The 14558-nt window shown below is 38.7% G+C and overlaps 2 protein-coding genes across 3 annotated transcripts in view; one reads left to right on the forward strand and one right to left on the reverse strand.

Moving 5' to 3' along the window:
• Positions 1–14558, forward strand: part of COG5 (component of oligomeric golgi complex 5) — a 310045-nt gene that overhangs the window by 49401 nt on the left and 246086 nt on the right. The window lies entirely within an intron of this gene.
• Positions 8319–14470, reverse strand: GPR22 (G protein-coupled receptor 22). The gene is made up of 3 exons (XM_048836339.2): positions 14052–14470; positions 11926–13013; positions 8319–9923 (listed from the first exon to the last, which is right to left on the reverse strand). The coding sequence occupies exon 3, from the start codon at positions 9897–9899 to the stop codon at positions 8598–8600; it is 1302 nt and encodes a 433-aa protein (XP_048692296.1). The 5' UTR covers positions 9900–9923; positions 11926–13013; positions 14052–14470; the 3' UTR covers positions 8319–8597.

Genomic DNA, 14558 nt, shown 5'->3' on the forward strand with positions numbered 1-14558 from the left:
ACGCTCTGTGAAGATAGCACTATGTTGATGGGAGAGCTTATCCCGTCGACACAGCTACCGCATCTTGGGGAGGGAGATTAACTATGCTGAGAGACACTCTTCTGTCAGTGTAGGAGCATCTTCGCTTAAGTGCTACAGCGGCTCAGCTGCATTTACATGTAGACCTGCTTTGTCCCTTGATCTAACTACTGGACCATGCTCCCTTTCTTTATACCATAAAGTATTGTACTGCAGCCCAGCATCTACCAAAATTCTTGATGTCTGGGCTACACTGTTCACTCTTGCAGTTTATGGAGGCAGATTAGTGTTTTGGCACCACCATGCTAGCATGTGCCATCTGCTCCTGCTTGTGGCCAGATGATTTGCTTCCGCAGCAGAGTGCGGACAACAGTTTCTATGCTCCCGCCTTTCATCTGCCTAAGGGGGGTGTGGGCGCTTTTTTTACTAATTTTGGGGCAGTAGTGAGCTGGGTTCTCCCTCCCTCCCTTCCCCCCAACTTCGTAGGTCAGTTATTGGTTGTGGGTTGGAACCCACCCAGAGCCTCTGCTGCAGCACCTCCTTGCTGGCTCTTATGCACCTTTTTAGGTATGGCAGAGCAGCCTAAAAAGCACCAAATAAAATCCAAATGGTGCTCTAGCTGTGAGACTGCCTTGCCAGGCTTAGCAGGCAGCGAGTTGTGCCCAGCCTGCACTCTGCCTTCTGTCACTAACTCTGTTGGTTCCTGGGTCTGAGTTGGACAGGACTGTGGGATCTTTGACGCACCAGAGCAGCCGAGACTCCAACATGGGAAAAATAGACCAGGAGTCTCTGGGCAGAGCTGGGAGAGGCTCTAAAGACAAGGAGGACCACAATCAAATGATTCTGGGGGCAAGTCCCAAGGGGCTCTTGGAAAACAGAGGGGAGACTTGCGCGGTCACAAATCCCCCTCCCCATAAGTCTTAAACTCGGTCCTCAGTGCCCTGGGAAAAGAAGCAGGTCTCATAAGACCCCCTCCTTCCTAATTTGTTTTGGAGGACTCTGGAAACCTTTCCCCTCCACCCTCCTTGAGGGAATGGGACTCAGCAGGCAAGGACTCAAAAGATTTTATGAGAGGACTTCAGGCCCTTGGGAAGGCCTCACCAAGGCTGCACTGATGCTCATATATTCTCTGAGCTAGCAAAAAAAGCTAAAAATACAAAAAAGCTAAAGTGGGGAAAAAATTATCATAGATCTAAGAGGTCTGAGTCCTCTGACTCTTCTCCTTTTCCTCCACAGAAGGTGGTGAATTGTTGTGCTCTGATTTGTGATCAGGACTGGGGAAAGAAGCCACAAAGGTTTTTTCCTTTTGAGAATTTCAAGGTCATTTGCAACAAGTTTGTATCTACTAATCTGATTCAGTCTGAACAGATCCCCGAGAGTAAGCCTCAGAGCAAATTTCTCCTCTCAAAATCCTCCCTCCATGCTGTGATTCCCCTGTGCTCCTCCTTCGAGGAAGTAATCTGGGTTGAAGGGATAAGCCAGAGAAAGACAAGTACATTAACAAAAATGATCTTAGCTTTTATAAATTCTAGGAACAAAAGGATCTGATTACTGAGATACTGAAGGTTGACACTGCTGTAGCATCCCTGGCAGAAGATAACATTTATCCCCTCAGAAGGGGAGTTCTATCCTAAGGACCCCAGAGAATACAAAAATGGAGGCCTCTTTCAAAAAAGACTTTGTGGACTCTTCAGCCTCCCTTCAGGTGTTCCTAGCATTTACTTGCTTTTCGAGGTCATAGCTCTCCTAGCTGGAAGATCGCAAAGCCCTTGTGGGTAGAGATTGCTTGACGTCAGCTCTATGTTAAAGAAGGTTTCCCTGGCAACAGCATATTGTTGCTAACATCTCACTGGATACAATGAGATTCTCAGCCAAAGCCATGGCCTCCAGCTCAGTGACCAGTCAGGACCTATGGATCTGTCCGTGGAAGGTGGATAGCCACACCAAGCAAGTGCTGTGCTCTGCCAAATTTACAGGAGCCCTGCTTTTCAGAGAGAAGCTAGACAACATAGTGGTGGACAAGACTGCAAAATCTAAATAGTCCCTCCCAATGCCACATCATGCCTTTGAGAGAGAGAGAGAGAGTACAGACCAGCCTTCAGACAAAGGTGGTCCTTTTGGCCTTCATCCTCAGAGAAATACTAGCAAAAGGACATAAGGGTCTCTAGAGAAAAGCTGTGGAACTGTAGCTCTAGAGGAAAAACCCAAGCAAACCCTGCTGCTCCCAAAGTCTCTGCATGACAAAGACTCCATTGAACCCTGCCTGGAGCTGAAGCTAGGGGGCACAATTTCCCATTTCCTGGAGGAATGGGTTGCATTGACCATGGACCCATGAGTCAGGGAGATAGTTAGTCAGGGATCATCCCTTGAGTTACGGACTCCACCCCATCCATTCTTCATCTGGTCTCCTATCTTGAATTACCTTGTAAAGTGCAATTTATTCCAGAATGAGATATCTCATCTCCTGGATATGGCAGTAATAGAGAGTGTCCCCTCAGAAGAAAAATTATCAGTGTTCTATTCCATCTTCATCATCATTCAGAAGTGTACAGGGGGAATCCAGCCATTCTAGATCTCGGAAGGCTCAACAAGTGGATGAAGAAAATTAAAGAAATCTCTCCAGTGTCTTTATAACTTCAGTGGATCTGGTGGATACATATCTCCACACAGTTATCTGATCCTGCCATTACAGATTCCTGAGGTTTGCTAGTGGCACTAAGCATTGTCAGTACTGGGCACTCCAGTTTGGCTTGTCTCAGCTCAGTGGGTCTTTACAAAGGTGGTGGTGGTGGTAATCAAAGCCAGACTTAGGTTATAGGGAAAACACCTTTAACCCTCCTGGATGACATCTTTTAATCAGAGCTCCATCCCCAACAACAGCACACAGAGCTATGTCTCTGATGTTGAATTTCTTGTAGGTGTATGGTTTTATTATCAATATCCAGGAAAGCTCCTTGATTCCATCCACCAAAATAATTCGCTTAGGAGTGGACACAGATACCTTGATAGCAAGGATATATCCATCTTTAGAGAGGTTCCAGAAAGATTCAAGACTTCCTCAAATTGTTTTGGAACTGCAAGAGGCCTGAAACTAAAACCACTAAGCTTTCAGCCACTAGACCCCTCATAGTATCATGCATAGGGATCACGCCATGGGTACAGTCTCACATCAGGCTCCTTCAAGGTTTCATCTTAAAGATATGGAGCCACTCTCTGAAACCCATGAAGGATCAAGTGAAGGTTCCGGCACAGGTGATCAACACCTTTAAAATGGTGGTCAGTCTCTTTGCCTTCCAAATTGTCAAAAATGTCACCAGCCTGGAGGGCTGGGAAGCACACTGGGGGTCAAAAACAGGCATCTGTTAGCTGGTGGAAAGGACTGACCATCTAGAACTAAGAGCAGTCAAAATGGTGCTACAAAGGTTCCAGCCCAGGCTAGAGGGGAGGCACGTTCTGATTCAGTCAGACAATATGACCATGGTTGCATATGTGAACAACCAAGAGGAAAAAGAAGCCCAGCGCTACACATCTAAGTGATGGAAACCATGCACTGGATAGCACATGCTCATCTATCCCTCAAGGCAGCGCCTACGATCTTGCTCTGACTGATCAAGATGAACAACCGAGTGTTGCTGTCATCAGGAAGGCTTTTGAGCTAATTGTCCAGTTGTTCGGCTTGCCCTCAACCAATCTATTCATGAACCACTTGAACGTGGAGAGACCACAGTACTTCATCAGGGAGGTGGACCCCGGATCCAAGGTGACAGATGCACTATCACACTGATGGCCTCAGGGCCTCCTCTGTGCATTTACAATCTTCCTATCATTAGGAAAGGTAGTCCAGAAAATAAAACGAACAGGTGACAATAGTATTGGTAACCCCACATTCGCCAAGGAAAGCCTGGTTTTTGGACCTAACTGAGCTGAAATAGGACCTCCAGTATCGCTCCCAAAGAGACAGGACATCCTCTTACAAGGTCCTCTTCTTCATCTGGATTGGAACCAGCTGCATTTAACAGCCTGGCTATTGAAAGGGAAGTGCTAGTGTTGCTGGGTCTGTCCTCCAAAGTCATCAGAATACATTTTAGAAGAGTATTGACCTTGAATGCATAGTCCTCTATCTGGCCCAAGTTCTGTGCTGGTGCCAGGAACACGAAGCAAATAGCCATAATTCCTTGATTTCTACAATCTTGAAATTTCTCCAAGAAGGCTTGGACAGAGGTCCCCAGCCTAGTACCGTTGCACGTCCGGTGTCTGCCCTTTTGTATCATGATGGTCACAGGATCCATGGGTTCTCTGGCAGAGTAACCCCCCCCCCACCCCATCCCACGTAGCCTGATTCCTTAGAGCAGTCTGATTAGCCAAACCAGCAATCAGGCCTCTCTTTCCAAAGTGGGACCTGCCATTTGTACTGAGAGCCCTGATGAACCACCTCTTTGAACCATTCACATCAGTGTATTGCTTTCTGATGGCCATCACATCTGCCAGGTGAGTTTTGGAATTGTCAGTGCTTCCTATGCAGGAGCTTTTCTGTGTGTTTCATGAGGACAGGGTGGTGCTCAGAACTCTAGAATTGTCTATCCTGGAGGTGAACTCTTTCCTCCATGTTTCCCCAGAGGTGGGTCTCCCTTCTTTCTGTCCCAGGCCACCAAGGAGAAGTGGCATGATTTAGAAGTTAGAAGGGCCTGAAAATTTTAATTCAGATGTACAGAGTCCACTCGGAGATCGCGTGCCCTGTTGGTATCCTTCCTCCGGAAATGCCAAGGACCCAGGTGTTACTAGGTGAATTAGACTATGTATTGAAGAAGCATACAAGACACTGGGGATTCCGGTTCCTTAAGGCATCAGGACATGCTCAACGTGATCCCTGGTGACTTCATGGGCAGAAAGAACTAATGCATCCATAGTAGAAACATGTAAGGCGACCACTTACTCAAGCACTACAAGGTAGATTTTCCTGTCCTCTGCAGAGGGGTCTTATTGCAGGAAGTTAGTGCAGGCCGTGATTGGGGAACGGTTTTTGCCCTTTGAACAAGTGTTATAAATAAGAAGGTATACTGTTTTCCTTTTCTTCCCACCTTCTCTATAACCTTCCCTACATCTGTTCATTGCTCTCTACTTCCCAGAACTTCAAGAACTGTGGAAGATGCTGGGCTGTAGAACGGAAATTTTTTTACTGATAATTTCTTTATGCATCTTCCACAATTGTACCCAACTAGCTCAAGAGCCAAAAGGTCAGATGCTGAGTGGGATCTTTACCTTGTGACTTTTGTTGTTGTTGTGATCCATTGAACTTAGTTGGTCAGTTACCTCTGAAGTATTTGTTACTAATATTGTTATACAAGTTTTTACAATTTTGGAATAACTCATCTGGCCACAAGTGGAAGCGGAGGGGGCATGGCCAGTGGGTGGCACCAAAATGCAGATCTGCCTCCATGAGTTGCAAGAATGCCCAGAGCAGCCCAGATGTCAAGAATTGTGGGAGAAAAAGGTGGGGTGCTAGAAAAAGGGAAATTATTGGTAAGACATTTTCCGGTTCATTGACACTGACTTTATGATTGAGCTCTAAGGTATTTGAGCTTTTAAAAAAAGAGAGTGCACTCTGAAAGTGTCAATAACCCTATGTAAGTTTGAAAGTGAAAACTTTTCTTATAACTGTTTTAACTCCACCAAATGTCCGTGGGGTATTACAGGCTTATTTATATATTCAGATGACTGCAAGATTTTAAAATACACATTACGTCTTTATTTAAAAATAACTTATTTGAGTGTAAGAAACTATGTTGTGATATTAACATTTTAATAGTGTCCCCTTCCCTCCCTTTCATATATTTGAGTGTACATGTAGATGAAGCAGGAGTGGAAAGATATATAATATTCTGAAAAAAGAAGGAACATTGTGACTTTAAAATGATAGTTTTCTTCCAGAAGATTAAAAAGAGGCATTTTGAAATATTTGTACAACTTTCTGTGGCTCTATAGGTGTACATAAAATCTGAGCTATTGCATTTGTTTTTGGATAAGAGCTAGAATTTTACTTGTCATTCTAGGTGACAGATAAGTAATGACTTTGGATGAAACTTGGCCTTTAGGTGGGCGCAGCCCAGTACAGTGAGTGGCAGCGTGCTGGCTTTTATATCAAAGCTGCTCAAATATTATTCAATCAAATGTGAAAAGTTCATGTAAAGAACCTCCCTAGATAAAGTTCTATCCATTGTAAGTGGTTGATCTCTAAGGAGCAAGAGGATGGATGTCTGTCTCCATGCTGGTTCTTGGGCTGACTGCATCAGGGCTTTGCTAAAAGAAGTTATGCGCTCTCAACGCAAGTATGATAGGATACGAATTAGAGAGAAAATAGCTTTGGATTTCTTTAAAGCCAGATTTTTAGTGATTTTTATATTACTCTTTACATCTGAATACATCCAGGTATATGTTAGTTTTAGGTAAAAGAAAATACACAATATTACAAGAGAGAAAATCTCTCATGTTGAGGGGATTCTGCCTTTTATGCATGGAACTTGCATTAACACATTATTAGGACAGGCTTCAGAGGAACAGAATAGAGACTGGGAGTGGCTAAGTCAATATGCAAGGTAGCCTGTTTCCTCTTGTTTTTTCCTACCCCCCCCCCAGATGTTCTGGTTTAACTTGGATTTAAACTTGGAGAGTGGTCAGTTTAGATGAGCTATTACCAGCAGGAGAGTGAGTTTGTGTGTGTATGGGGGTGGGGGGGATGTGAGAAAACCTGGATTTATGCAGGAAATAGCCCGACTTGATTATGTAAAGAGTTGTCACTTTGGATGGGCTAGCACCAGCAGGAGAGTGAATTTGTGTGGGGGGGTGGAGGGTGAGAAAACCTGGATTTGTGCTGGAAATGGCCCACCTGTTGATCACTTTAGATAAGCTATTACCAGCAGGACAGTGGGGTGGGAGGAGGTATTGTTTCATATTCTCTGTGCATATATAAAGTCTGCTGCAGTTTCCATGGTATGCATCTGATGAAGTGAGCTGTAGCTCACGAAAGCTCATGCTCAAATAAATTGGTTAGTCTCTAAGGTGCCACAAGTACTCCTTTTCTTTTTACATTATTAGGAGTTATTCTTATGTTAATGGGAGAAATTCACACACATTCATAGGTGATTCTACTACAATAAAAGTAAAATAGATTTTTCTTTTCCTTAATACATTTGAAGTTAACTGCTGAAAATTATGACACATTATCAAATCAAGGGGATGTGTATGGACGCTATTCCTTCCAAAAACCTAGCTTCAAAGCTTGGGATAGCAAATAGCCTTCAACTATACTAATCTGGTTAGCATGATACTTAACTTTTGCATTTGGTGCCAGATATGATGAAATCTTCTATCAGTTTCTTGGTTCTTAAATGTGGATGTTAGTTGAAGAGATGATTGAAGATGATGGAGAAAAGGGAGGGAGAAGAAATGGAACTGTACAAGTGCATAATGACAGTAAAAGTAGATCCAGGAATATTACCACAGTTGTAGGGCAGCTATCTTTGATAGATGTGTGGCAAGGTGACTGTGTGATCAGGACTGGACAGCGCTGGGTGCTAGAGACAGGATACTAGAAAAGTTAGGGAAGAGAAAGAAGTATGCTATCCTGCTTAATTGAGACATTTAACTGTATATGTAGCGACTCCCCTGGAGATCCTCACATTTTGGAGGGCCAGCTAATAAATCACATCAATCTTTAGAGCTAACATACTAACAAATTCTGTATAAACTGTTTTTGATTTATTTATTGGGCAACCTTGGAACACAGGATTTCCCCCATTTCTCTGAATTTTACTTCCACTTTTCTCCAGGGCCCTGAATTAATCTTCCTTCCTTCAGTGGAAGGAGAGGTGGGAGTGGGATTATTAAAAAATGTGTGGATTATTATATGGAAACAAAGAAAAACAAATTTTATATACATAAGAACTTTTTTGCATTAAAAATTATTCTTCCGTTTCTGAACTAACTTGAACTTTGAAATATTGCTTCCACTGCCAAAATTGAATAGTTTTGGTCCTTGTTAATTGAGGGATGTGCTTCAATTGTACACACAGAGCCATTAAAGGCTAGATGAATAGGTCATCTGAACATGGAGTCAAAATCTCCAGATTTCAGTGTCACAAAGCTGCAGATTATTTCTGAAGAACAGAGTCCACAGATCAGAATTAAAATATTATATCATACAAGTTGTTAAGATCACATGTTGTTGGAAAATGAAGTATTTCTGGAGTGGAAGGCTTATTTAAAAATATTTTTATATTTACAGAGAATCAGGCATACAAATGTTTGTTTTTAAAAGTGTACACTGCTTTAAGGCTATTTATTTTTTAGAAAATATGACTTACATTAATATCTTTTGACAAATATACACGATATTACTCAAACTGCCATGCAACATGTATATTAAGTAATGAAGAAATTGAATATACAAGGCCTAATCTATATTATATATTGAAAATGTACAGTCTAGCCAATATTTAAAAAGTTTCCCCTATTTGGCAGTATTTTCTACAGTTTGTTCATATATTTCCTCTTGGATGATTTGGTGAATACTTTACTGAAATCTAGTCAGTGACAACCTGAGGTACTAAACATTTCTGCCTTACTTCATTGTCTTCAAAATTAATCTGTTTGTTCCTTTTAGGTTCCATCCATGAGTTATGTATTACAGCATTATTCGGCATGGGATCTGCTTCCACTATTGAAACGACTCGTTTTTTCATTTTACTTTTCAGGACCTTCTGAAATTTTTGCCTAGTGAATGCATAAAGTAGAGGGTGAAATATGGTTGTTCCGTATGCCATAACTAGAAAACATAATCTCAGCTTTACCAAAAGGTCACTTGGGCCCAGACATAAAATTGTAGTGTTTAAAACAGAAATGGGTGTCCAGCAGAGAAGAAACGTTGAAATAATCAACAGGGACATTCTGAAGACTCTCTTTTGTCTTTCCCGTCTTTCACGATGTCGTTTTACAGCTCGCCGTAGGGCAATTATTACTGAAACTGAAGTCCTTACGCCAAAGACTACATTTCTCCCGCCACTGCTTTGTGAAACATCAGTAGTCTCGTGTTGTGTAGTCAAAGAAATAGTCTTTTTCTTTCTGGCTTTTTTCTTTTGCCCTGTTGTAAATCTTGTACCTATTCGAATATTAAGAGCCTGGAGTATTTTGGTGTATGTAATTAGCATTACTATAACAGTGAAGAAAAAAATTGGAATCTGTACTAGGAGATGATAGTACATTCCCAGTTCTGTGTGGTATTCATTTACACTGACACACAAAAGAGTCTTATTTTCCCAAGTACTTTCACTTTGAAGACTGAAAAAATTGACTTCAATAAAGGGAATCAGGAAGGATAATAGAGAGACAATCCATATTGATGTCATTAACATCACAGCCCTTCCCAATGTCAGAATTCGATTTGCAGGTTTTACAGAGATATCATATCGGTCTAAAGTGATAGCAAAAACGTTGATTGCAGTTGAAACACTTGCAAAAGAAACACAAGCCTCATGGAAACAGCAAATTAGAGCACTGTTACTCTCCAGTGAAAGCAGAAGGATAACTATAGTTAGAGGAATACATCCCACACAAATTATTACATCAAGTACGTGAAGGTTCATTGTAATAATGTTACTGACAGAATTGATTAAGTTGGATTTCATGCAGTAAAGTACCAACACGGTGAGGTTGCTGCCAAGTCCCAACACAATTTCTAACATCAGAAATCCAGTGAGAGAAACTTGAAAGCTTAATGGATATGACAGTGCTCGGTACATATTGGTGTTGATGTCATCAATGGCATCTTGAACTGTAATGTTAGATTCAGACTGCATGTTGACTTCCGGAATGGGAGAGAAGCACATTCTTTTGTTGCAGTTGTTTTTGTCCTAAAAGATGAGAGAAAATAGTTTTGTATTTAATTCTGACACTTTTAAAATCACTTTAGATAAATACAGAAAAACAGGTATTTCATTCTATCAAAATCTAATCAATTATATATTTAGATTTGTGCATGATTTGGGCTCAGGAATCTGAGGATCTAGCAAAACACCAGCTTTTAAAATAAAATTTGATTGTAAAAAACCCCCCAAAAAACTTGTTAAAAGCCTTTGTTTACAGAGACAAGGCCTTGTTTATGATATGGCTCTTACAAAGGACACGTGGTAGAACAAGCTATATTGGTACATTGTGTTTTATCATGTCTAGGGCCATTTTAAAAAAATGTCCACATTTATTTAAAACTTAGCATATATAAAGTAATGTTAAAAAACCTTTTTAGGAAAAACAAGGTCAGAAGAATGGAGGGGAGTTGCTTGTAAACCACTGAAATATCACTTAATAGATCTTCTCTTCTATAGGTTTGTTTACCTCCTTCTTTTGAAAACTTTTTGTAAAAATGTGATTGACAGAAGATTTGCAATTCCAGAGTTCATTGAAATTTTATAAAACTTTAAAATGTTTATACATTAAATTTTCTTTCAGAATTTTGTGTGTACATATATTATCTCTGTGTGTGTGTGTGTGCGCGTGCGTATGTATATTTATATGTGCATGTATATTTTCATTATAAGTCATGTATATATAACTTCAACTGTAAAATTATAGATGAATGTTTAAGTGTAATGAAGTAGATTTTCAAAGCATTGCATTTCCATATGCTGATATTTATATTTCCTGAAGTAAATATTTAAACTTTAACTATTAGCCACACTGGTGAAATACTCTCCCTTTGATTTATGGACTTGTGTGTATCAGGAATATTTAGTAGCATATTTATATTTGTAATCTAATTAGATGATGGAATTAAGGAGACGGAGACAACAGGATTGTTTGTATTATGTTTGTTTTTTACATCATGAAATGAAAGTGTATCTCTGCTTTGAGGCAAGAAGGCTCAGTGATGTAGCATTAATCACTGCTGTGTGATTTTTTTTATCTTATGGCCACACCTTCTGTGGCTTACAAATGCTAATAAATTGAAATTTAGTGTCTGCTTAAGAGGCTTGCCACTGTACCATTTTTTCTTAACCAGCATATAAAATTAATAAATAAAATAAACTAAGGAAGGAAAGATTTTTTTTCTCTTGGTGTGGTGGTACTTGAAATTTTGAGCACTTTTAAAATGAAAATGAAAATATATTTGGTATAAGGATTAATTTAAATGGAGAGCATTGTTCTTCTCTAAATACAGTAAGTGGAAGGCACTAAAGAGAATAAAAATGAGTGGCTTTTTTAATGCAAGTATGAATTATGCACACTCTAGATGTAATATGCAAATACATTTATCTACAATTCTGAGAAGCCACAATAGTTCAGTACTGTTAATTGCAAACTTTTTATAATGAAGGTTCTTTGTATGCATCAAGAGTTACTTTACATGCCTTTTTAAAAACAAAAAATTTGAATGAGCCTCAGGTGTGCAATGAAACAAGAAATATTCCAAAAGCTTTGTTCAACTTTCACTTTATGCAACCTGAAGACAGTTTATATATAGCTTCAAGACAGTATTATTTCCTCTGTGTATGTGGTCTTATTTAGCTATGGACATATTATGGAAACAATTCCAAATGTGTTACTTGATAAAATTGAATTCGCTTGAACTGGTAAAAGCCAGAAGATTAGAGTCATTTTTACTAAAACAAGCGATGGTCTTAACTGTAAGAATAAGCTATCTGAAATCTTGTGAAAATGGAAAATTTTAAGTGTGCCAGATTTTACTAACAAACAGATTAAGCATCAGGTCTTTGTCACATCAGATAGATTTGCAGTTAAATAAAAGCAGAAATGTCGAGATAGGAAGATAATTAACAAAATACATCTCAAGAACAAGTGCTCTGTTCCACTGGAAAAGGTCAAACAGAGGTTGGGTGCATGCAGCTTCTGACCTACCTGTTTTCTGTTGCCTCAAGGGCCTTTCAGCTCACTGTAGCAGCTTGTCATAAATTGATACATGGTGTCACTGACAGAATTTTGACATGCATTTCACCTGGCAGCTGAGTTGTAGCTGTGCTCTATTTCATCCCTTGCAGAATGTTTCCTTTTTCTTTTTCTTTTTCTTTTTTTTCTTTTTTTTGGTTCCAACACTTCAGCAGCAAGATTTTGTGATTGAACAAAAGGACTTAATTTCCTGAAATATTTCTACAGACCAGTGCATATTGGTTGGTTGGTCTGCTTTTTAAAGCCACCAGTAAAAACAAAACTTCTTTTAAGTGACATTAAATTATTTCCCCCTTTGTATCTCATGGCAGTATATTTTTATTTTCTAGGATAAATGAAAATAAAAACAGACACATCCAATTTCTGGCTTCAAAAATATATTTAGGCATCCTTTAGTTACAATTGCACGTTTGGTTTTATAATACTTCTCATTACTTTAGAGTGATGGCTTTGTCACATAAGTTGTTTTACATTGTAAAATCCAGTTCATGTGCTCTGATGAAAACCATGGACTGCTTAATTTGGTTTATTTTCATTAAAGGAGAATACATAACAGGTTATAAAATTCAGAGAAAAAATATCCATTCGTCATTATGACAAATAAGTGACTTAATATGTAGTGTAGAAAAAGCTTGATTAAAGCCTTGTTTAGCTTGCTGATGAAGTATGCACAGTCTCCTTTTGGGAATTCATGTTTCATTGTTTCTTCGTGAATCAGTAGTTTCCATAAATCTGGTTTTAAATTATAAATCCCTTCTTAAGATAGGCTCACCGTTTTGTTTTAGGAATAAACCATTATATTAATCTTCTTTTCATGAAAATATGAGCAGATGTGCTAATCTTCTATGTATATTGTTGAAGTGTTAAACACTTACATAGAAATAGAACCTGTTCCATGTTTTTATTCTAATTCCTTCATTTCTTAAGACTATATATTATAAGTACATCCTGCGGCTTGTAGATCAGACAGCTAGAAAGATGTCCAGTCAATTGCATTCTTCATATTGTCAGTAGTAAAACTGAATTAGATGCTGCATGCCCTTGTGAGAAAAAGAAGAAAAAAAGGTTAAAAATAGGGCTTCTAATAATAATTTTTCAGTTAAGTTATTCAGGAATATATTTATATGGTATCATTTGATTAAAATTATGCAGTATGTGTAAATCAAAATGGATCTCTAAAGTTGACTCCTATAGAAGATATATAAAATCAGTGAGAATATTTTCACTATTTCCTAATAAAATCTTTCCCTCTCTTTCATCTTATTAAAATTAAATATATTGGACGGGTTACATATTTTGCAAATATTAAATGTGGAGTTAAAAGCCAAGAATTGAAATAAAAATTACTGGGCAAAAAGATAGTATCTACAAATGTAGCTAGAAAATATGATTTTTACAGGTCTTGTGAGCAACTAGCTTACACATACTATGTGTCCTCTTCTGTTCATATGACTAATTTAACTGAGCCTCAGTTGCTTCATGGGGAATACATTTGTTTAATTTGCACATGTCCTTGAATTTATTGCTTTGAATATAAAATATTATGCAAATTTTTACAAGTATATTTCCATTGGGTGAAGTATGTAGATTATTTAAATGTTTTTAGGGTCACACAAAAGGTAGTTACAAAAACTAACATTTTTCCCCATGAATAAGTCAGAGATTAGTCATGTAAATCAACCTTCGAAAAGCAATAAGTATACCAGAAAATGCAGAGTATCTATGATCCTTCAAGGAGTACTTGAGTACATTCATAACATATGTGACTCAATATTTGGAAATGCTGTTGAGAAAAATCTTCTGACTGCATTAAGGATTTTTAGCAGTACTGTTATAGCTTAAGCTGCACTGTTTTTACGTTGTATGAACAAAACAGTTCTTAATATACCACAGTGTATCTTTAGAAAATAACATTTTTCAACAATTGTACTTTTTTAATGAAAAAAAAATTAGTATTGTCAAGCAAGAAATACAAGATAAAAGCTCTCAATTTAAGTTGAACCTGGCATCTTTTCCCCTTCAAATATGTTTGTTAAACACTGCTTTTGCTGAATATCATAATAAGGAACATATCTTACCTCTACTAAGGATTTGATCAGTTCTCGATGCAGATGAAGCAGTTCCAGTTTTGAGGGATTCATGTTGTTCACTTGTTAGCAGAGTACAGGGGAAAGAGGGTCATAAGCATTTCTTCAAAAAATGACCTCAATGAAAATTTGTGCCTGTGCTGTGCCATTGTTTCAGCATACTGCTAATGTATACATGTAGTGCTGCTTTAGAGGCTGCTGCAGTCTCCCACTCATCCTATTGTAGAATCAATAAGCATCTGAACATACATAATGAAAGTAATTTAACATACTGAAGGCTTCTGGTCTCCAGAGACAGCATTTAGATTCAGCCTTTCTAAAAAGGAACAGCAATACTTCTCAGAGAGGAAAGCTTACTATGGACAGCTTTTGCAGAATGACAGCCTACCTTGTCGCTTCTCTTCACTGCAGAGAGTTGCAGTGCATTCACTAATTTTGATTGGTCAGTGATGTTTGGCTTAAACTGTGCTTCATATATATGGGAGTGATTTTTTTTCT

The sequence above is a fragment of the Caretta caretta genome, chromosome 1 (genome assembly GCF_965140235.1).
Source record: "Caretta caretta isolate rCarCar2 chromosome 1, rCarCar1.hap1, whole genome shotgun sequence".
In the NCBI taxonomy this organism is placed as follows: domain Eukaryota; kingdom Metazoa; phylum Chordata; order Testudines; family Cheloniidae; genus Caretta; species Caretta caretta.

Excerpts from the sequence above, each read along its gene's own strand:
- GPR22 (XM_048836339.2), bottom strand. The coding sequence starts at position 9,899 with ATGTGCTTCTCTCCCATTCCGGAAGTCAACATGCAGTCTGAATCTAAC.